At 40.4% G+C, this 21,382-nt stretch overlaps 1 protein-coding gene across 8 annotated transcripts in view; it reads left to right on the plus strand.

Annotated features, from left to right (window-relative positions):
* The window catches only part of CELF2 (CUGBP Elav-like family member 2), a 380,150-nt gene that overhangs the window by 259,016 nt on the left and 99,752 nt on the right, over window positions 1-21,382 (plus strand). For all 8 annotated transcript variants that reach the window (XM_082046820.1, XM_082046821.1, XM_082046822.1 and 5 more), the window contains one exon: window positions 16,962-17,044. In XM_082046820.1, the coding sequence (XP_081902946.1) occupies window positions 16,962-17,044 (83 nt within the window). The remainder of the gene's footprint in view (window positions 1-16,961; window positions 17,045-21,382) is intronic.

Here is a 21,382-nt window from a genome sequence, read left to right on the forward strand (position 1 = left end):
GCTCATCCAGCTTGTTGTCTGCCAAATCCACGCTTGTTCTGTTTAGTGCATTCCTAAATATCTTGTCCAATTTTATTTGGAATTGAACCATGGGATGCTGTTTCCAGCTCCTCCCCTCCTCCAAGATTAAATGTTTTATTATTGTACTGTAAACACACAGAGCCCTAACATTTTTTTGTGTTTTGTTCCCCCCACTTTATTTATTTTCTGTTGTATAATCTGTGTTCTGTGCTAATACCGATGAATGGGAGGGATGCATTTTCTATCATGTAAAATAGTACTGGGGATAAACTCTGCCTAAGATTTTGGCTGACCTCCTCTTCAGGCTTAGCTCGAAAATTAATTTGTCATTACCCAGGTGCTATGCACTAAGCTTTATTGGCATAGGGAAGAGCCACATACTCTTATGTTCTTTGGAAGGAAAAAAAAAGTGGTCATATAATCACTGAGACAGTAAACAGTCATTTCCAATCTAGTAATATTTTATATGAACTGGCACTGTATGTTGTATATCATCCATCTTGCTAATCCTTGTTCCACATTGCCTCCCACTTGAGGCCAAAAACATTACGGCTGTGCCAGAGAGTGGGTGGAAAAATAGCCTTATTATTAACCTAAGTTGAAGACATAATGGCTTTTTGAATGTCTCCATTCACAGATGCAGTCATATTAAAATATTAATACCCTTAAGTGTAGAGAAACAGAACTTTCATTTAAAATTCATTGTCCATGTGTGTTGCAAAAGTGAAAGCCTTAAAAAAGTGTTGTGAATACCCTGTACCTTTTGTTTTATGTTTTATCTTATAAATTCAAGTATTCTGTAATAAAGGAGACAGACTATTCTTCTGAGTAGGTTTTGAGCAATGTTGCTGCCACCACTAGCATTGTCTTGTGGTAACTGAGTGTTTCTCCAGTCTTCTTTTTAAACACAGGAAATAATTAAATCGATATTGAAACACAGATAATGACTTTTTAGTACCACGATCAAGCAGAATTGCATTGCCAATGTCAGTGTTTAATTCTCAAGCTTGGGGGGTTCAGAGGTATTCAAGATGCCTCTGTTTTCTGGGAACAACCATCATGGGAAGTAGAGGAGAAAACTGCGAGCCTCACCTAATTAGTCTTCATAACACTCCAGAATACTTGATTTACAAGCAGAAATGAAGGACCTAGCAATGAAAACTGAGTAAATCTGCAGCACAGAAAAAGATGTTGCTGTAGTCGTGGTTTCCCTTTTCTAGGTCTGTAAGTGACTTCTGGGTGTATCTTCCCAGGTAAAATATGAATCTTAACACAAACATCTTTGGGAAGTGTAAGAATTGCTCTTGAGAATTCGGGGTGGGGGGGAAATCTTGATTGTACTAATTTATGACTAGCATGCACAAAATGTGTCCCCTTTAAAAAGGAAAAAAATAAAAAGGATTCAACCCTATATTGTATCGGTCCATGTTGTAAATCAGCCTAATTGCTTTAGAATTCAGAAGTGTTTCATCATTTTAAATTGGGCTTGTCTTATATTTAGTTCCACATTTTTGATAACTCTGCAGGACTAATCTGAAGCCTGCTGTTGCACATGAAAAGCTTTTTTTCTCCTATCTATTAAGACTGATAGAATGAGAGGAAGTTGACAAGTAATCTCTTAGTTATCTCTGTGTCAAAGCTTATGATATGTATTATAGTGAAGACGTGCAATATTCAGCTTCAGAAATAATTTTACTATACATTAAGGTTTATCTTTCTTGCATACAAAATTTGAGAGCGAGTATTGCTGCAGTCTGATAGAGGATTTCAAATTGCTTGGAAACATCTTTAGATTTGCCCTAATAGGGCTTAGTAGGAGACAAAATATTGTACAAGATGTGGGTCTCAATCTTACCAGGACTTCCCTCCAATCACATCCTTATTCCCCTGCCCCCCATCTCAAATGGGAAAAGAAATTGCACATTTTTAGGACATCATTTGCTCTTCCTCTGTTGACTCGTATTCTGTGGATAAATACAACTCATCTGTGAATAGAGGTTTGTTTATTTGTTTGTTTGTTTGTTTTATGAAAATACCAAGAAATGCTTGTTGCCAGTAAGAACTGGTGGTTGCAAAGCTCATTTGACAATCTCACCTCTAACCCACCAGTCCTCAGTTGTCCTTTACTTAAAGTTCGCATAGTTTTTCCTTAAACTAGATATTTTAAGCAAGAATAACATGCTAAATAAAAGATGGGGGCACAGTGTAACATTATCTAAAGGATACTGCTACCAAAATATTGTGATTGTTCAGGTTGGTCTTCATTTAAAATGAACACTGATTAAAAGAAAGAACATTTTGTCAGAGAAGGAGCAGAGGGTGAAGATGAAATACTATACAAGGACTCCTTGGATTTTTTCTTTATTTTATTTTGGAGTTTGTTGGTTGGTTTTTTTAGCTTTCAGATAAGTCTGGGGACTTTGTTCTAAAGCTCTATGATTTCTTTGGTAGCAAAGCACATCCGTGATATTTTGTTGGACGTGTTCCTGTGGCTGCCATGGTGACCTGCGGAGAAAGCTGTACAGAATCATGCTACTCCAAACGTGATTAGATACATTCAGGCTCCGCATTCTATTGATGCCAAGGAACACTGAATAGTTTCATCTACTTTGCAGACAAGCTTCAGTGTAAGCCCTCCTGCCACTGCCTGCTCAAGGCCACCTTTGACAGCCGCAGGAGCCAACACATCGCTGTTTAGGCACTCGTTTTGTTCCTTTTCTCTATTTTTCCTTCTCCCTCTGATTAAGTTGCCAGTCATCCAGCTCCTTTCTCTTCTTGTCTTGATAAGTTGCCAATCATTTCATACAGCCTATACCTCTCTAGCCAAGTATTTCTCTTGTCATAAACTTGGAAACAGGCTGCTGAAGATTTATTTTAAATCTCGGTCTGATTAAACGCCACATCTTGATCTTTGCAGAGCCCTACGGCCTATATATCATGGTACTATCTTGTTTGGACTGCTCTGAACTGGTATTAAGTAGAGGTCTTCAGATGTGTCCTATGGGTTGTCCAACACACCCTCAATGTTCCCTTCCCTTAATAGGTATTAAATATAGCTGAATAGAGTTTTTAATCAGTTTTCCAAGTCATACGTGGTTGATAGTATCAAGTACCAGTCCATTCTATGAAGACTTCTAGGGGGAATAATGTGTTTACTTGTATGATACATGGGTTTTTATTGTTGTGGTCTAGTTAGCAAATCATTTATATAAAGATTGCAAAGCAGTAGTGTTATTTAGGAAAGTTTTCAATAAATGAATATCAGTGGGAAATGAAGAAAAACTGAAAGTGTTTACCATGAAAAGTGTCTTTAAAATTAATGTTTATGAGATTGCAAAATCATTTTGTGGGGAAATTATGGGAAGCCTTACTCTGGGAAATCTACAGATAGGACCAGATAAAACTTTGGAAGAATCACATGTGGAAGCGTAATGTTGTCCTCTCTGGGAGGGGAGCTTAGCTGAATTTTCCTGTCTGTAACAGTTTTATAATTCTATTAAAACTGCTTTCCTAGGTTTACAAGATAACTGCTTCCCCCAGTATTTATACTTCATTAGTTCATTTTCCAGTCACAAGGAGAAGACTGTATGAATCATCTTAGCTTCTCCCTCATTTTGAAAGTACATGTGTTACATGTGTATTCTGCATCTCCCTTCATTGATTTTATATTAATCATCAGACAAAAAGAATAATAATAAACGGGGATAACAATCTCTTGCCATGAGTATTTTCCCTGCTCCTGTGAGGCTGCCCATGCAAGGTGAAATGTTAGCTGTAATTCTTCATCTGAACACTTTATTTTCACACTATTAGTCTGTGCAAATCAAGATGCTGCACAAGGGGCAAACATGAGTCAGGCTGGGAGGCTGTTGTGAGATACTTCTCAAATATCTCTGAGCTTGAGCTTTCTAAACATGGATCCCCCACATGAAGCGCGTTCTTCGTTCTCATTGCTTGTGCTCATTAAGCGCTGCCATTTATTTTTGTGTGTCTGCACAAATATATGGCTTTATTACTAAAGTGGTTTGTTTATCTTTGCTGCTGCTGCATTTATTTTAGCACTCATCTAAACAATTAATTAGGGAAACACTTGAGTGCTGAATACACTTCTTCAGATACCACTCAGTTGTGGTTTTTTATTTCCAGGAGCATCAAGCATTTAAAAAAACTTAAAAAAAAAAAAAAAAAGAGTCTTTTCATTTTTTTTCTAACTGTGCCTTTTTCCCCCTTGTTTGAAGCTTCCACAGGCAGAGTATATTGCTTTGAAAGATCACGGGCCCCGTTGATAGTTCAAAGCCAAGTGAAGATGATGCTTAAAGTTCAAAGACTCTGTAGAGTTCCATCTTCATCTGCATGAAATTGTTTCAACCATCTAGAAAGACAGAAGAGTTGCCAGGAATACCTTCTATTTCTTTTAGTATTATTATTACTATAATAAAAAGGCTTAATTGGAGAATGTGTCACTGCTAACAAGTTCAGGAAAAGTGAAGCTCCTTAGATGAAACACTGCTTGAAGGTGTACAGAGCATAGGAAAGGCTTGACATGTGCTGTGACCCTGCAAGAGTGAAACTGTGAATGCCTAGAAATCAATACAAGATATGTAAGGGTTTATAATTTTGAAGTCAAGAAAGAACTGAAAGTGTTTGACTGAACCTTAGACAAATGGAGCAGGGAGTATGACATATTCAGACAATGGATTTATACCCAAGTTTTAAAGATGGGGAAAAGTAACACACTTCTAAGGAAAAAAAGTTTTCAAATAGATGAAAATTTGCTCCCTGAAATAGTGTGTATATTGTAACAAATTGTGACGCAGAGTGGAGGCTTTGTCAGGTCTTCGACTGGTAGAGGATGGATCCCCTATTAGGTGGCTTGGCCAAAAGCAGTAAAATATGGGGTTGGGTGGCCTTGGATTTTGGGGGAAAATACGTCTTCACTGACTGAAGCTCAAGGCAATTTGAGACAATATTTTACCTATGATGTCTTCCTGTGCTCCTTATGTGCCCCTTAAGCCAGCTTGAATGTCTTGTATTGATTTCTTCTGTTTCCTATAAGCAAACTTTTGGAGGAAACATTCCAGACTGTAGTTGGTTAGATGGAAGCGGCACTTGAAAGTAGTGCTCTGCTGTTACTTACATCACTATTATTGAAGTATCTTTTTACCATTTTTTACCCTTTTTCTTTTTTTTTAATGATTTCTTCACAGTATTCCTTTGAGCTCAGGACATTTTTTTTTCCACTTTAGAAGGAGAAGCTGAGGCACAGGGAGATTAAAGGCCAGGTTGTTCAAAAGTGTTGAGGCACCTAAAGATTCAGATGGGCCTTGAACATTATTTTCAGAAGAATTTCAACACTCTGTTCCTAGAAATGAATTATCCGAGGTCAGCTTTAGATTCTCTTGAAAAAAAGGTATCCAATTCTTCCAGATCCAGACAAGTGTTGAAACCAACCTATACAGCATCTTAATAAACTGGGTAAAGGACAGGATTGAGATTTTGTTGTTCTTTTTTTAATAGATTTTAATTAAGTGTCAGAAATAGCAATCTTTCCACCCTATGCCTTCTTTTATAACTGTTTCTCCTTGGAACTCTTCCTCTTTTGTCTCTTTGTATTGCTAGATCTGACTTTTTCTATACTGTCTTTAGAAGACACAAGCTCAGAATTTTAGAGCTGTCAGGGTTGCAGGTGGATAAATGTTCTTGCAATGCTGAAGGAATGTGTGGGATTGAAACAAAACGTCCTCATGTTAGATGCAACAGGACTCGATAAACTGTAACTTAAAAAAATGCATCATAGTATCAGTTTCTGAATTCATAAATTTATTGATCTATTTCTAAAAACAAGGTGTGACATATTTCCTTGCATTTCTGTAGCGACATGACCCATGCTGAGATTTTAATGTCTCTGCTTCTGCTTCTATTAAAAAAATATTAACTCCTGTGTTAATGCTCTGAAAGAACTCATCTTGTATGTGAGATTTGCTAGTGAATGACAGCTGGTTCCCAGCTGATGAGTACAACAATAAAACAGTAATTAAACTGATGTTTTGTGGTAAAGTTAAATAAGCTTGCAATATATTTCTGAGGAAGTTAAACTGTGTTAGTAGGGGCTTTGTGGAAAAGCCACTTAAAATCCTTCATTGCCATTTCACAGCATCACAGGCTGGCTGAGGTTGGAAGGGACCCCTGGGGTCCATCTCATCCAACCCCTGCTCAAAGCAGGGTCACCTACAGCAAGTTGCTCAGGGTTGTATCCAGGTAGGATTTTAATATCTCCAGGAACTGAGAGTCCACAACTTCTCTGGGCAAACTGTGGCAGTGTTTGATCACCCTTACAGTAAAAACATTTTTCCTTGTGTTTAGATTGAATTGTATTTTAATTTGTGTTCATGGCCTCTAGTTCTGTTACTGGACACCACTGAGAAGGCTCCATCGTCTTTAGTCCCTCCCCATCAGGTATTTATACACACTGATAAGATTCCCCTGAGCCTTTTCTTCTCCAGGCCAAACAGTCCCACCTCTTTCAGTCTCTCCTCATATGAGAGATGTTCTACTCCCTTCACCATCTTCATGGCCCTTCACTGGACTCCCTCCTGTATGTCCACACCTCTTTAGTACTGGGGAGCCAAGAATAGGACCCAGCACCCCAGATGTGTCTCAGCAGGGCTAAGCAGAGAGCAAGGGTCACCTCCATTGACGTGCTGGCAGCTCTCTGCCTGATGCAGGCAAGGATGCCATTGGCATTTAACCACTGAAAATAATTTCCAATACAGAACATAGGTTTTCATAGTGACTGTAGGTTTATAAATTGCAGTTAACTCTGAAAGTCAAAGGTTTGAAGATTTTAAAGGGATAACTCTGAGTATTTTTCACTACAGAGTTTCCTCCTGATTGAACTAGGACTTGAGTGGCTTCTCAGGACTTGCAGTGCAATTAGAGATTTCATCAAAGCAGTGGCCTGGAAGCCTCTTTGGGGAAAACTAGTCTTTAGTGATCTTTCTTAAGCACTGAAGTGAAAGAAAACATAGAAGGAAAACCAGGAGTGTGAGATGTGTGTGCTTGGAAGTTGGATTTGCTACTAGTGAATATCAGAGTTCGAGTTTGCAGGGCTTTTGAGAAGTCATTAAAGAAAGATGTATACCTGCCTACATTAATTTATGTAAAAATGATGTTTGCAGAGTCTTTTTGAATTTAAATCCAGTGTCACACCAGTTTTCTGCTGTAAGAATGGAGGAGGGAGGACATCTTAATTTTTTATTTCCATTTTTTTTTTATCATGTGTGCTTTGAACCGTCATTATTTACTATATGCAAAAATGAATTTAGCACTTGGACAAACTTAGGAGTTAACTTCCACAGAGGATGTGTTAAATTAATTCCAAAGCTAGTAAACTCAGATCAGTAGTTTTTATCTGGCCAAGGAAAAAGGAAACAATAACCAGTTGCTAGGAAGAAAAGAGTAAGGATTTATATGAAGGGAAGAAAAAGTGTAAATATTAAGGAGAATTAGTGTGAGAATAAGAAGGGAAAGAAGAAAGTGTAAAGGGTCAATGAGAAGGCAGCATAAGAAATAGGTTATTATTTTGTAGTTTCATTGAGATGTCCCCCCAGTTCCACATTTCTTTGTGATACAATGTATGCACATAATGAGAGAAGTTGTTTAGAATTATTTCCAATTGGAAAATACGTATTTCTTTTTTCTCCTGTATTTTGTTTATATGGTTTTCTATACTTTACAGGTGGGAAGTACAGTGACTTCCCACAGCTGACCCCTCACAGAGCTAGAAACAGGAACACCATATCCCCACCCTCTCCCTCTGCTGTCCTACTTACCCGTTGTTGTTTTTTCCCAAAAAGCTCTGACAGTCAGTTTTTGTTGTAAGCTGTATGGACTGATGTATAAGATCCCAATTATTCCTTGCCTCCAAGATCTAGAAATATGAACACCCCAAACATGAACTCAGCTAGAGGCGCTGAGCAGCCACTTTGATGTTCTTGCTGGTGTTGATTGACTGACAGCCTTCCAGCTCACAGGGCTGGAAAAGCAAAGACTCCCCCAAGGGGTTTATACTGGGTGGGTGCTTGGAGGGGCTGACAGAGGAGGAACATCCCAGTGCAGGTCAGTGGTGTTTCCATCCACCTGCAGATCAGGGTGTTGACGCAGGACTGATGTGTGGGTCCAGTGTCACCAGCTGCTCATCAGTATCTCCACAGCACTTTCTGTGTTTGCGTTTGGACATCTCTCATCTGCCAGTCAGCCCAGAGCATTACAGCTCAGCTCATGCAGTGATGGTTTCTTTAGGGACAGATTAGTTAGTAATGACTTAAAATTGCCTTGATGCTGTAAACCTGATTTTATGTATATATTTATCCTGCCACCACATATGTAATCCAATTCTGCATCTGTTTTCTTTTTCCCCCCTTTATCATAGAATCATAGAATCATTTGGATTGAAAGAAACCCTCAGGATCATCGAGTCCAACCATAACCTCACTCTAACACTAAACCATGTCCCTAAGAACCTTGTCTAAACTCCTTTTAAACCCCTCCAGGGATGGTGACTCCACCACTGCCCTGGGCAGCCTGTTCCAATGCCCGACAGCCCTTTCCATGAAGAATTTTTTCCTAATATCCAATCTAAACCTCCCCTGGCACAACTTGAGGCCATTTCCTCTTGTCCTATCACTTGTTACTTGGGAGAAGAGACCAACACCCTCCATGCTACAACCTCCTTTCAGGTAATTGTAGACAGCGAGAAGGTCTCCCCTCAGCCTCCTGTTCTCCAGGCTGAACCCCCAGTTGCCTCAACCATGCCTCATAAGACTGATCACCACCTAGTGCAAATATTGAATGAGTGTTGTTGAGCTGCAGATGTGGAAGTTGGCCCCTTTCTTCAAAAGCAAACCAGATGGCCCCGACAAACTGTACCAGTGTGCTGACCAATTGCTTCCCGGTCATTACTCAGGCAGTGGGAAGGTTCAGGAATTTTGCTAAAAGCTGTCATTGTCCTATATGAAAAAATGTACATTGAAATTCTTCAGATACATTTACAGATATTAGCCATTTAAAACTGTTTAACATAAGTGGCTTATTTCAGAGAGCAAGAAAAGCAGATTCTGGGAATTTCGCCCTTGATATCTTTACTATCTGTGTCGCACTTTAGTCAAAATTTACATAATAATGGGTAGGGAAGTGTTGTGGCACATGGACCGGTGCATATTAGTTCTTAGTTGCTTTCCCAAAAGGCTTGAAAATGCAGCAGATTTAATCTAGGTCAAAAAAAAAAAAAAAAAAAAGGAAAAAAAAAGAAACACTTCCATTTTGCAGGCAGAGGACATTTATAGAGAGCATTTGTATTCACAAGGGTACAGGAATGACAGAGTGAGACTCCTCCAAAAGAGCTCCCCGGTGCAGCTGAAGGCTGACAGCAAACTAGGACTTGTGGCCAATTAACAGAAAGGCCGTCATAACTTGCAAGTCATGGAGAGAAAAAATTGAGCTCCATGGGATCATTTTTCACTGGCCATTTACAGGGTTGTTACCGGCCGGGAGCATTTGTGTTTTAATGCGATAGGGGCACACTGGGGCTGGGGCATTGCTATCCTGGATGTTATAATCAGGAGGAAAAATAGAGCGCAGGGTGGAATTTGGCAGGTCCTGGTTGTGAATCCTCCTCGCGTATGAGCCCCTGCCTTCCTTCAGCTAATGTATTAATATTAGAAGTGGCATCGCTATAATATGTGCTGTCATTAGAGTAGTGATGCGGTTTCCTGGCTGGTGACGGGAGGATTGGTAATACGGTTTCCATCAGGGTGCCAATTATATCAAACTATTAGCAAACCTGAGCTAATTGGGAGGCGGCATCATTAGAGGTTGATTTCTGCAGTATATGGCAATTCTATCAGGGGCTGCTTCAGGATTGAAACATTGCCATCATAGTCTCGAGTGACTCTATATACAATAGAGCAAGAGGGTGGTGCAGGTAGGAATCAAAATGCATCCATGCCTTACCCATCTTCTTTTTCTGTTCAGTAGAATTACAGAAATAGTTGGATTTCTATTTCTGGAAATGGTATTTGCTTCCCTTTGTCAAGAATGTCTGTATTTGCTATTTAGTCATTTCATGTTTTTCCTTGTTTTTGTATGGAATCACCCAACCAAAAGCTCTAAGACTTGAAACACTTCTAGTCTTCCATGCAGTTCAGCTAATTGCACTAAAATCTAAAATACAAAAGAAATGCCAGACAAGGCTCCCATTGTGATTCTGTGATTGTACTGCGCCAAATTTAATGTGAAAATGCTCATTGCCCAACCACGCACCTGAACTCCCGCAGCAACAGTTCTTTTCAGTGGCTTTACTGAAGGATAATTTTTGATGCTTTCATCACCTTTTGGAAAATGACAGTGCAGGTTATGGTGGGTTTAGTTGCAAATCACACTGTTCAGGCAGGTGTTTGCGATTTATGGAGCATGTATTTCAGCATTTGGGTGAACAGCTGGAATGCAAGTGACCCTTTCAAAATGTAACCCTGTTAAATCACAGTCTAATGTTTAAATTTTGGTAGTAGAAGAGTGAATGTGGAAAGTAGGAGACGATCATTTGGTGGCGAGCGGGGAGAGGGGGGACGAGATTCTCCTTAACTTAAACTAGCTTGAACTGTGCTGCATGGACAAGAAGCTACTTTCCCCATTGAGATTCCAAGCTTGTATGAAGCCAGCACCTGTTCTGCTTGCAAATGCACACACAAAAGTGAGCTTCATTCACAGAAAGAAAGAAACATAGCGGGACTTCACTCATTTAGCCTTCCAGGGCCTTCAGTCCCTTGATCTGTCAGCCCCTTAGAATTCAAACGCAGCCTTTAAAGGAATTTTCAATTCACAACATGATGACTTTGTTGATGTCCTGAATGTAAATGTATTTTGAATTGAATTTGTCTGCCAGGATTCCATTACTTGCTAAAAGAATACAGAGTTCAATCATCAGATAATCATTATAGCTGTTTTGAAGTGTTTATTTTATTAGTCTAGAAGGTAAAGCAAATTTCATACTTTTAAGTTGTTGCAGGCTTTGCAGGCGCGCTGATAAGCTCTTGTATTTCTATACCCTATGGTTAGGGTTCAGATACTGGCAGCAGGTGATAATATGCACAACGCAGTAGAGATCCAAACTGACAAATTTTGACAGTTGAAAACTATAGAAGCTCATAAATCAGACCAAAGAATATGACTTTTTTTTTTTTCTCATGTATCTTTTCTCTTTTAATTCCCGAAAGTTAAATTTTCAGGCCTGGGAAACTGCAGCACATTCCTTCAAGTAAATCAAAACCTCAGATCACCTTGTAGAATAATGTGTTTTAATTCCTGTCCACGTCCAAGGGCTGTTTTCTCAGATTAATGCACTTGTGTAATTCCTGGTAGCTTTAACCTAAGAACCGTATATTCAGTTTAGGGAGCTGTAAGAGACGTTTTCACACCCGAAGCAAGATGGAGGTTGCCGTATTCATTCAAGCATGAAATCCTGCCTGAGAGATTAAGCCTCTTACACAGATCCCAGCGCCGTTAAATGCCAACGAGGACCGTGTAAGCCACATCTCTGAGAGGAGGAGAGCTTCCTTTTGTTAGTTGTTCAAAATTAGGAATGTAAACAGCTCTCACGGAGTAATTAGTCTGTGCTTGAATTGGGAAATAGTGATAAAAATAATGACACGGCGGAGCTCCTAGCGATGTCGCACGGCTGTATCTCACAGCCTAACAAAGCCACGTCTGCTCTGCTGGGCGGATGGGGGTGAGGGTTTCACAGGTGGCTAATTTGGGTTGTAGAGCAGAAGTCACATGGGAGGAGAAGTCCCGTTGCAGGAGGTCACTAACAGCTCTTCGAAAAAAACCTCTTGCCCACAAGAGGGATGGCGGCATTGTTTGAAATTTAATAGTGAAAACTCTGCAAATTGTTGTAATTCCATAATGCATGCAAATGTCCCCCAGAAATTCAGGTTTGCTGTCTGCAGAAGTTCATGGGTGCAGTGGTATGAAAGTTGTCATAATTTGCTCTTTTTTTTTCCCCATCCCTAACTTCTAAATGATTGCTTTAGTGAATCCCTGGCTGTATGATCCCCGTGTAATCCTGCTGCCATCTTTGACAGTGACTCAAGTAAAGCTGTTTCTAGCCATACACAAGGCTGTTTGCCCCTGTCGGTGTCTTGCTAAACAGGTTTCTGTGGAAATTAAATAAATAAAATCTCCACCACTGGTGCTAATTGGTACCTTTGGCAGCCTGAGCAGGGGCTTGTGAATTGAATGTGTCATGGAGAATTGAATGTGTCAACTTTCTCCCAATGGCTGGGACCTTAGGGTCTTTTTCTGGCACTAAATTTCCTTTGACAAAAGAAAAAGGGGAAGAAAAAAAAAGAAAAGAGAGAGAGAAAACAAGGTGAAATAAGAGATCTTTTCCTTTTTTTAATGAGGTGTTGAAGTTGAGCATTGTAGTTTACACACTGCAGCATTTTCTCGTCAGATGCTTTGAGAAGCAGGGCTGGTTTCTGCCTTTGTTTCTCAGACATCCCATTTGTTGCTATCAGACACAGTGCAGTGTGGGGTGGCAGGTTTTATTCAGTCTGTTCAAGCATCTGGCAGGATCACCACGAAGTTGTTGCCGATGTCCTTAAGGGACTGGAGAGATCCGCATGATTCATTCAGTATTTTTTCTAGGTACAAAGAAGAAATGTCTTACGCTGTAGTAAATACAGTTCCAAGTAGAGCACAACCAGTGTACCAAAACACAGGAGATTTGCTGCTTTGGAGGCACTGACTGGCAGCACAAATTCCTGTTCCTTTGGTTGAGAAGATACTAACCCACATGGAGTTAAACCGGGCTGTGTTTCAGGCTATTGAGGATTGACAGAACCATGTCCACAAACCAATTCACCTTTTAAGTTGTCCTGACTAGGAGGGGAGAAGGTTATCGCTGCCAGGCTTTGAGTTATTTGGATGTCAGAAAAGTTTAGTTTTGGTTCAAGCTGCTGTCAGGTTTGTTGATGATGAGGCCAAGATTATGTGTGCTGGGGAGAGCATGCTTTCCTTCTTCTTTTCTTTTCTTTTCTTTTCTTTTCTTTTCTTTTCTTTTCTTTTCTTTTCTTTTCTTTTCTTTTCTTTTCTTTTCTTTTCTTTTCTTTTCTTTTCTTTTCTTTTCTTTTCTTTTCTCTTCTCTTCTCTTCTCTTCTCTTCTCTTCTCTTCTCTTCTCTTCTCTTCTCTTCTCTTCTCTTCTCTTCTCTTCTCCTCTTCTCTTCTCTTCTCTTCTCTTCTCTTCTCTTCTCTTCTCTTCTCTTCTCTTCTCTTCTCTTCTCTTCTCTCTTTTCCTTTCCTTTCCTTTCCTTTCCTTTCCTTTCCTTTCCTTTCCTTTCCTTTCCTTTCCTTTCCTTTCCTTTCCTTTCCTTTCCTTTCCTTTCCTTTCCTTTCCTTTCCTTTCCTTTCCTTTCCTTTCCTTTCCTTTCCTTTCCTTTCCTTTCCTTTCCTTCTCCCTCTCCTTCTCCTTCTCCTTTCTCCCTTCCCTTCCCCTCCTCTCTCTTCTCTTCTCTTCTCTTCTCTTCTCTTCTCTTCTCTTCTCTTCTCTTCTCTTCTCTTCTCTTCTCTTCTCTTCTCTTCTCTTCTCTCCTCTCCTCTCCTCTCCTCTCCTCTCCTCTCCTCTCCTCTCCTCTCCTCTCCTCTCCTCTCCTCTCCTCTCCTCTCCTCTCCCTCCTCCTCTTTCTCTTTCCCTTTCTCTCTCTCTCTCTCTCTCTTCTCTCTTAGTAGAAATGTACTTTTTCTTTTCCAGTGGTATCACCAATTTGTCTTTGGCAAGATTATCTTTTGTTAGGGAAAATGGGGGAAGAAAAGTTGTTTCCTAGTTGTCTTTCAACAAGGGGCAGCTACCAGTCCTAAAGCGCATATTAGACCTGTCCTCTCACACAGGCTTCTTCCCCTGCAATATTTCTGCAGAAAGGGCTGAATTTGGTACTTTCTCCTATGGGATGTCATACAGAGCCAAAGGGTTGTTACACTGGAGTATGCATCATGTGCATTTGTGGCTTTTCTGTTCTTCCGTGTTTTCATATTTTCTTTCCTCAGTCCAGCCCTGACCTCTTTAGCAGATAACTTCAAAATCAGGTGTCCACAACTGGTGGCCATCATCTCTTCAAACCAAAACAAACCATCACTTGTTTTGCTGTGCTTTTTTTTAAAGCAGAGATGAGCAAAATGAGTCCAGAGAAAGGTTTTATCTATGTACATTTTCAGATGTGTCAGTCTGTGAGCTTAGAAGGCTCCATTTTCGTCAGGGTCTGATGACCTGCCTGAAACATCTGCACGTTTCTCATTAAGCTACTGTTTTCTCCCAGTGCTCATTCACAGAGACATTTTTCTCTCCTGCACTATTACTTCCCAAAAATGACTAGTTAAAGGGTATTTCACAGCATATTCATCTTCCAAGTGCAGTTCTTTCAAGTAGTGCCAAGAATGATAAACCAATAGATTTCAAACTTCTCCTTATTGGAAAAAAACCCCACAGAGCTGAAATGTAAAATGAAACTCTTCAGACCCATGGTTAAAGGACATGGCAATTGCAAAGTTGTGACTACTGCTTGGTATTTTCCCCTCTGAATCCTCTCTCCTGATTAAAAAACTTTATATTAAAAAGCTGATAGACCAAATGAAGAAACAATAGATGATAGACTTCGGAGGTGGCGGGCAGGACACAGAAATGTTGCAATGTTTTCTCAAAGTCACGCTAATAAATGTTACAAATTGTTTCCCATTTTATTTCTGGAGTAAAATAATTTAAATTTTCAGAATTTGCCAGTGAAACAAAAACTGGTGAAAGTGAAATTAGAAACACTCAAAGGAAGCACAAACCTGTGCTGTCTGTAATACTCCTCCATGCTAAACAATGCTTGGTTCACTGAAATAATTACTAAACTGTCTCTGTCGTAAACTGTGACATTTTAAGGAACATGTTGGCAGCATGAAAAATGTTTCTCTCAGCTGTGTTACATCTGCATTACCTGCCTGCTCTTGTATTGTATTTCCTGCAAGTGCTTTTCTGCATTAGGGATAAACTCATTGTATTCCAGCTGGGAATACAGGATTACTTTTGCTTGCTGTAAAGGTGATGGTTGTCTCTGGTCTGGCTGCAAAGCCAGAGAGAGGGTTTGCAGTGCAATGCAGAGCTTAAGCCAAGCAACAGTTCAGCCCTTCCTTCCAAGGTGCAGTGTGGGCCACCTCCACATGGGTCCTTAAAATGTTTGCTGTCTGTGTTCTCCTGTGCACACTCTCCCCTAGGTCCTCCTTTGCTGTTATAGGGATGCTGCAAGGTTGAACAAAAGTGGACATGTCAGGTGGGATGTGATGTTTCACCTTGGTCAACATTAGGGATCTGGTGCAAGCAAAATCTTTGCTCACTGCCCGAAGTGTCACATTCCAAGGGAATAATGAGGCTCGAGAGACAGGGTTTCTTCTATTTACTGTTTGGTTTTGACATTTCTCTGGAGTTGCCAAAGATCTCCGCTTATGATTAGCAAAATAGGATTGCTTTCTGGCTCATCAGTGAAATCTGCATCATTTTGTTTGATATAAGTAGCCACTTCTGGCTCCTGACCAGCCTTAACCAGCATGTTTTGCCTCTCCATGTAGCAGCTGGGTCACTGAGTGCCCAGTTTGCAGCCACAGAGCCCCATAGTTTTGGGATCTCTTCTTCATGTGACATGGCTCCAAAGCAGGGGCTGCCCATGTCCACAGGACAAGGGCTTCATTCAGCCCCACCTGGTTTCCCCAAGGACAGAGTAGCAACAGATTATGTTCCAAGGGTGTGCCTACATCATCAATTTACTGTGCTGGGTGGGAGCTATTTAAGTGTGGATTTTCCTTGTGTCTATACCTGTAATCTTGTGTTATGCATGTAAGTGCACAAGTGATGCTTTTAGAGTTGTTACCCTCCTGCTGGAAGTAAAGTTGAAGTCACAAGCTGGGATATTGTGTTGAGCATCCCACCTGCAACGTGGATGCAAGGTCCTCCTGCAGAAAGCTCTCCACATGTGCCCTTTGCATCCATGCAAGCAAACTTCCTTACTGTGGAACATTACGGAGTGTAGCAAGTCAAATCTTGATCCGTGTTTCGTTGTCCCACACCTATCATGTTATATCTGTCCCCTGAGGATCCACCTGTGAGCCCTGACCTCACCCTGGGGCACGTGTTGAGCTGCCTGGGTTCGTTTGCATGTTTGCAATGGAGAAAGTGATAACAACTTGTGTTTGGTCCCACATACTGTGTAGTTGCACCGTGCTGCCAAAGGGATAAACAAGGGATTAAGACAACTAAAACTGTCTGGTTTACTGAAGGTTAGATGGGTGCAGCCTCACTTAGTGCTGCCAGCCATTAGGAACCTCCCCTATCCCACCAGCGGTGAATTGTCCTGTAGCTTATCTTCTTTTTGCAGCTGAGACGAGTGTCCTACCTCCCACTCTACTCGGTTTCAAATGGTCAGGAGAAAACCTTAGTTCTTACATATAAGGTACTTTAAATGAGGTCCTTCTTTCACCTGGTTTTCTGCCTGGGATCGAACAATGGATTCCTGCTGCTTGAGCTTGCCACGTTGCTTATATTCAAAGTATAATGGGGAGCCTTCTGAAAAATATAACCTTATTTGTACTGTACAAAGCCAATTGGATTTTGGTTAACTTAATTTCTAAGTGATTACAGTTCACTAACAATGTAGGTGCAATGCACAGGGGGTGACTTTTTATTTTAAACCATACAAGCTTTCTTTTATTCATGTCATTCGGGCAGCCTCATGATAATTCACATTTCCAGCTTTCATAATGTGTTGTTCAACCACTGTTTTTTCTCTCTCCCTATTGTACTCTCACAAATCATACTCACTAATTTCTGAAAGCTTTTCATTTCTCTCTATAGGTTGTTGTTTCGTAACATTTTATACAAGAAAAGCTGCTCTTGAGGCACAGAATGCACTGCACAATATTAAAACTTTACCTGGGGTGAGTACATTTATTTTTTGATCCTAATTATTTTATCACCAGAAAAATAGACCTTTTGCTCAAGATGCTGTTTGGTGCCCCAAATGACCTTGGTGTCTTCAAGGGAGGGTGGCTAACCTGATGGTCTGTCCTATAACGGTGCCAGTCCTGTAGCAATGGCATCATGTCAAAGGGGAGTTGCTGTTCCGTAGAAAATCCCTTGGCTGGAAACAGTGTTGATTCCTGCTGACTAGAGGCATTTGCTGAAATGCAAGGTAGATTCATTTTTTATTTCTTTTTAATTTAACAGGGAGGGAGGGGGAAAAACATATGGCAGAAAAACGCTGCACCACTGGGGCTTCTAGTTTGAAAAGAGAGAGAAGAGGAAAAGACATAATGCAGCCAACTTTGTTACACGCAGCCTTTATCCCCATGGTTTCTACACAACCTCACTGCATTGGTGTGGTGGCTGCAAATCAGGGTACCGTAGAGTGCGGTACCACGTAGCAGCTTGCAAAGTGTCACCCTGTTCCCTGCCACCACCTCTCCTCAGCAATGTATTCTCACTGATAACCTCACACCGGTGGTTGAAACAGTTGTGGTCGTGTTGAGCAAACTGTAACTTGTGTTATCCTACAGTAGTTCAGATTTCAGTTACAGGGCTAGAGAGAAGTATGTCACTAGTAATTGCATTATTTAACTCTGAATTCTTGTTTGAATGTTTAATTTTTTTCTGCTGTGTGCAGCCAAATACTTTGGGGATTGTGAAGGAAAAATATAAAGGATGGGGAAGATGTAGGGGAAATGTTCAAGTATGTGGTTTCAGTGTATGGTTGCAGACACAAAAATAAATAAATATATACAACACTGTATAAATAAATAGAACATTAACTGGACTGACAGTTATATGGACAATATCCTGTAGTTCCTACATGCTGTATGTGAAATTGGACACTGTGTTTGAAAAATTCACATCTGGCCAGCTCACTTTATGCAACTCCTGTTAGGAAAGCCACCTCATCTGTCACAGAAATGACCAATGTAGAGAAATATGGTGGATAGTCCTGCTAATTCACCGAGGTAAAATGGGAACCCTCTGTCATTTGCAAGTGAGAATGCAGGAAGAGGTGCTGGGAAATCTTCAGAGGCAAAACCAACTACAAGAAAATAAAAGAAAAATTCTGGCACTTCAGATTCAAGTGATGTTTTCCAGCAACTGGCCCTTGGAAGTGTCAAGACCTTACAAGCCTCCCAGTGGTAGGCTCAGCTTTTGAGGGTGTAGAGGATGGATGTACCACCCTCAGAGAGAAAAGAAGGCTCTGAGGGACAATTCCCTTTGAGATCCTTTTGGAGCTCAGGCTGAAATTCAGAATCCTCTGGCTCTACAATCCCAGTTGTCAGTTCCCATCCCCACTGCCAGAAAACAATGAGGCCTTGGATGTTGAATACTCTCTAACCCAAATCACCTAACATTGCATTTAACCCAACTCATTGCGTAGTCGCTCTCCAACATGCTTTGAGTCAAGCGGCTGTGCTGAGTGCCTGGCTAGGATGGACACTCCAGTGGAGGTGGGTCCCCAGCTGCTGGAGCAGCACCCTGCCCAGACGGCATCCCTGGGTCCAGGTAGGCTGTGGGACCCTACTCTGGAGCTCTGAGATGGGATCTAGACATCACTCCCCTTAGAAGCAGAGAGGGTCCCTTTATTTCCTCCTCTGTTCTTCCCCAAGCCCCAGGAGGTGGTTGCTGTGTTTTGAGAGATCTTAGTTATCCCTGCGGGTGACTCGGAGGGTCAAACTCCTTCCCTGACCTTCCCACGTACAGGTGGCAAAGCTGGCTGAGCTCTGTGTCACATTTTACTGGAGCAGGGCATTGTTTTCTCCTCTGCTTTTGTACAGATAACGAACATGCAGCAGTTAAAGAGACCACTATAACTTTTGATTTTTTTTTTATAAAACTCAAAAATATATTTTTTACTAATGTCATCTCTAGCTCCTTGTCATTTAAAACTTGTCTTTTCAAGCTGTGTTTTTCTGTCTTGACAGCAAGGTTACAAACTTTTCTTTTAAGAAAATGTGAAAATTACATTCCCATGATTCTAGGGCCTGGGCTTTAAAAATACTCCTGATACTGCCAGAGATGTTAAGATTTTGAGATACATTGTTATACCTACTTCTTAAAGGGGCACTTCTAATAAAGAGAAACAGCTCGAATACAGATCTGTTACTCTGAGAACCATTCAGCATATATTATATAATGAATTCTATATTTTGCACATGCTGTGTGCTGACATTCAGCATATATGGTGAGATTGTTATGCTGCATCTGTGTATTCCCAAAATAACTTCATTTAAGCACACTTTAAAGTTTTGCACACATGCTTAAGACATTTCACATTAGCGGGATTCTCCTTATTTGAATTTTAGCAATTTCCATGTTGTCAGCTCTGGCCCACTAAGCAGCTTCCATCGAACGAGCAGGAATCAGTAGTGGATGGGTCCATGTGTGAAAAAGCCTCTTTCAGAGCAAATGGAAGAAATCTTCTGGCAGAGTTACAACAGGGGATGAATTTGGATCAGGTTCATTTGGGCATCAAGTGTCAGCTTGCTTCCAGTAAATAAGATATGGTATGTAGGAGGTTCAGCAATAAGGTGTCTCTTGGAAAGAAAAGAATCAGGGCCTTCCACTTTTACTGTAATACCGCCATGTGTTAGATAAGAGGCATCCTTAAACAGCCCATGAAGAAAATCCGAGGCAAAGGCAGGTGATTTATCAGTGTAAGATAAGGAATGATGGCAGATGCAGGAGCAGGGGCCGGAAGGGATGCTGCGGTGGTAGCAACTCACCTGCGTTTTACCTGCACACAGGTATAACCCGTCCTGCTGCGGAAACATGGAGAGGAATACCTCCACGTGCATTAAATGATGGGGCCAGATTAGTTTTGGTCTTAGTCTCTCAATTTCTTGAATGCAGACTTGCTCCATGTGGCTCCATAAGCAGGTTTTAGATCAGTGCTCACAAAGCCAAATAAAGTGTTTTTTTCAGTGTGAAATTCATCCCACTTTCAAGACTGCACATTCAGTTTAATTTAGGTAGGTGTTTGAGCAAAGCCTGCAGCACTCTGTTTCGATATCTACTTCTTGCGTGGACCTCATCCTTAACAGAGACATGAGAACACAAACATTTATCTGCTCCTTTGAGCTGCACGCTTTTAGTGGACATAAAGAAAATAAGACCAGACATAAATGATTAATGCAGAATCTTGGAAGAAAATATTGCAGGGTGCCTTGTTGTTTGATTACAAGCCTTGGAATTAGTCAACATTTCCATAATTCTAAACCAATATACACCTGTTTTCCCACTGTGATGTGAAGGCACAACTTAATTTAACAGAAACCCTGCTGTGCTAAATCTCTCATTAAATACCAAGCTAGTTCTGTAATTTAAAGTTGCAGCACCACTATTTTAACTGAATTGCCTTTGTATTATAAAATTAATAAGAAGTTAATGATGCACTTTGCTGTATTCTTTCAGATTTTTTTTCACAGCAACAACAACAAAAAGAAAGATAAAGAAGAAAAACATGTCACCAGCTGACATCTCAAGGCTTTTCTGGTTTTAATCATTTTCCTGAGGATAAAATTAATTTAAAAGATTTCTTTTTAATTTTTAAAAACTTTCAGCATAAGTAGGATCAAACATCTTTTTACTCATGATTAGTATAATCTCTCTGTTAGTCATAATATTCCTTGTCATATAATGGAGCTTTTATCTTTCCTCCAAAATGTGTTTAGATATCAACTTGTTATGGTAGGATTGCTATTAGGCAGAGAAGATACACAGTGTTTGAGACATACAGGCATATTGATATATATGATACATATCAATGAAATAGGGGCAGTTCTGTTTACTTTGCGCTGGCATCATGAATAGCTTTTGTGTCTTGTAAATGAACAATATTAATTTCCAGATGCGTCTTTTAAAATATATCAAGCTCATAGCTCATATCCTGGCTCATAGGGATGCAGTTTGTATTATTGAGCTTACAGTCAGGGTTTTTTAGAATGTCGGTCTGGATTTTGTTTTAAAGGGCAGAAGGGAGAAATGGGAAAAACTCAATTTGAATGTAATAATGATCTTAGAAATGGGCTTCTTTGGGATGAGATGTAGAGCTGAGGCCTTAACTAGTCTCATCTTCATTAAGAATCTCATGGTTTTGTTAGAGGTGTTTAACTTCTACTCCCTAAACACAATACACAAAATAAACAAAAATCCAATAAATTCCTCTCATCTAAATTTATTCTGTACCTTACATTAGATGTGATAATCTTAGTCCCTGCCCTGAGCTCTAATTCGCCGCT

Source organism: Streptopelia decaocto (assembly GCF_964273445.1).
Source record: "Streptopelia decaocto genome assembly, chromosome: 1".
Taxonomy (NCBI): Eukaryota; Metazoa; Chordata; class Aves; order Columbiformes; family Columbidae; genus Streptopelia; species Streptopelia decaocto.